Here is a 2348-nt window from a genome sequence, read left to right as displayed (position 1 = left end):
TGCTTTTACTAATGGCTTTCTGTTTCTATTCACCTATCCAAGAAGTTGGCGGACCAGCCAGGAGAAGAAGAGGAGGAGGAAGAAGAAGAAAAAGAGAAAGCTTTTCAAGCAACCAAACTTTGTTCCAAAATCCAAAGCAGATTTCAGATTTTATTATTATTATTTTGAAAAAAGAAGAAGAAGAAGAAGAAGAAAAAGAAGAAGAAGAAGAAGAAGACGAAGAAGAAAAGTGAAAAAAAAAGTCTGCCAGCTTAAAAAAAGAAGGAAGCTGCTATGAATGAAAGATGTGTTGTAAATTTATCAGACTTTTACTTCTTCTTCTTCTTCTTCTTCTTCTTCTTCTTCTTCTTCTTCTTCTTTTTTTTTACCTTTTTGAACTTTTTTTTATATCTGCCGAACTTTTTTTTTCCACCCCCCGGCGTCTGAAAAAACTTTGATACGAGATGTCAGAAGTTAACGGAGGGAGGAGAAGGAGGGGAAAGAAGGGATAAGGACAAAAAAAGAGAGGGAGAAGAGAAAGAAAGGTGTTAAAAGAGGGAGAGAAAAGGAAGACGACAGTGGAAGGAACAGGTGGTAAAGACGAGGGAGAGAGAAAGAGTGAGAGAGATTTTTTCGGGAACAAATCTTATAAATCAAAATTTTTATTAGAGGATATTTTGTATGTGATGAAAGAGAAAGAGGGAAGAGAGACGAGAAAGAGAGGATAGGAAGCAGATGATGAAAGAGGGAGAAAAGAAAGAAAGTGAGAGAATGGGAGAAGAAAAGGGAGGTAACAATCTGCTTGATTGTTTGAAATTCAGGATTGAACTTTAGACAATCAAAACAGAAAAAAAAAAAGAATTTGTAGGAAAAGAAATAAAAGTTAAAACAAGCTCAAGCCATTTGCTCAAACTGACTTGTGCAAGCCGGTTTGAACGTAGCGTGTGAAAGCAGGCTTGAAGTTTGCACAAACCAAGCTTTTTCTAGGTTATTCTCGCAGTTTCGTGCGAAACGAACAAGCCGGCATCCGCAGCCTGTTTTTGCATAAGGCTTCAGAGTGTAAACCCACCGTGGACCTGGCTCAGTGGAATTTTATCCTCAATATAATTTGAGAATTTGACCACAATAATAGTAGTGGCCTACTGCTGGAGTAAAGGGACTTTTCAGTCCTATTCGAGCAGTATAAACAAGCACTATTATTATTATTACTTACGTGGGATGTTCGAGTTCAATCTCCCACACTAATTCCTGTGGGATATCGAAATACTCGGGATCATGGCCATTAGCTGATAGTACTAGGGGTAGAACATCGAACTGGGTACCTTTCCCTTTCCAGCCTAGCTTCATACATACCTGGGAAGAATAAGAACAGAATCAAAGTTACTAGGAGAAAGCCTAGTTATTTAGCTTGTCTGGTAGACCCGTCTAAATGGGGGGAAAAATTGCCGGTCCGTTGGACTCCCAATCAGACAGGTTCGACTGTATATTACTGTTGTGTGACCAACCTCAGTGGTCCAGTGGTTAACACGTGGGACTTTGGATCTGAAGGTTGGTGGTTCGAGTCCAACTCGAGTCATCAAATTTATCTATTAGGTGTGGGTCGTTTTTGGGGAAGGAACGATATTTGTGAGAAGCATTTACATAAGTATGCTTGACAGTTTTCTTTTTTTTTAATAGGTGTATTTTATTTATAACTTGAAACACAATTGAAAATTCCTTCCTTTTACTGTTGTTTAACTTGCGTGGGTACTTACTTCAGTAAATTCTACATAAGCAGGATCTCCTGTAATGGTACCATCTGGATTCTTATATCCAGCGTATGCTATGAGCTGAGGATTCCATACGCGAAAGTCATGTTTATCGTCTGTGCGCTGCTTGAAAATAGTGATTGCGGATCTGAAAAGAAACAAGAAAGAGAATACAACTATGAAGGTACTGGTACAATAAACTTTAGATCTGACTGACTCACCCAGAAAATAAAGGCCCAAAAAGTCCGATCAAACCCAATGGGAAAAATTGCCGGTCCCTTGGACTCCCAATCAGACAGGTTCGACTGTAGTACTGTTGTGTGACCCACCTCACTCACCTCAGTGGTCCAGTGGTTAACACGTTGGACTTTGGATCTGAAGGTTGGTGGTATGGTGGTTCGAGTCCAACTCGAGTCATCAAATTTATCTATTAGGTGTGGGTGGAACGGCTGGCTTTCTCCTATCCTGTCTTCCTTCTCTCTTCGATTTCGGGACGTTAAGACCCTAGCAGTTAGAGTTCCCTCTGTCAAACCTCTTAAAAAAAAAATAATTGAAATTCACTTCTAGTTTTGTGTACCCACACCTACCCACTTATTGTTTCATTACAAATTTTAATCAGGG

The 2348-nt window shown here is 39.5% G+C and overlaps 1 protein-coding gene across 1 annotated transcript; it reads right to left on the bottom strand.

The window, feature by feature from the left end:
* Positions 1–1188: 1188 nt before the first annotated feature.
* LOC103521869 (nitric oxide synthase, salivary gland-like) lies at positions 1189–1875 on the bottom strand (the record flags this gene model as incomplete). Its single annotated transcript, XM_008486976.1, has 2 exons — positions 1189–1332; positions 1734–1875. Coding segments are annotated over 2 exons (286 nt in total), but the record flags the coding sequence as incomplete, so codon positions are not given.
* Between the last annotated feature and the right edge of the window lie 473 nt (positions 1876–2348).

The sequence above is a fragment of the Diaphorina citri genome, unplaced genomic scaffold (genome assembly GCF_000475195.1).
Source record: "Diaphorina citri unplaced genomic scaffold, Diaci psyllid genome assembly version 1.1 scaffold6180, whole genome shotgun sequence".
Taxonomy (NCBI): Eukaryota; Metazoa; Arthropoda; class Insecta; order Hemiptera; family Psyllidae; genus Diaphorina; species Diaphorina citri.
Note: the sequence above shows the minus strand (reverse complement) of the source record. Positions and strands in the feature narration are given on the sequence as shown.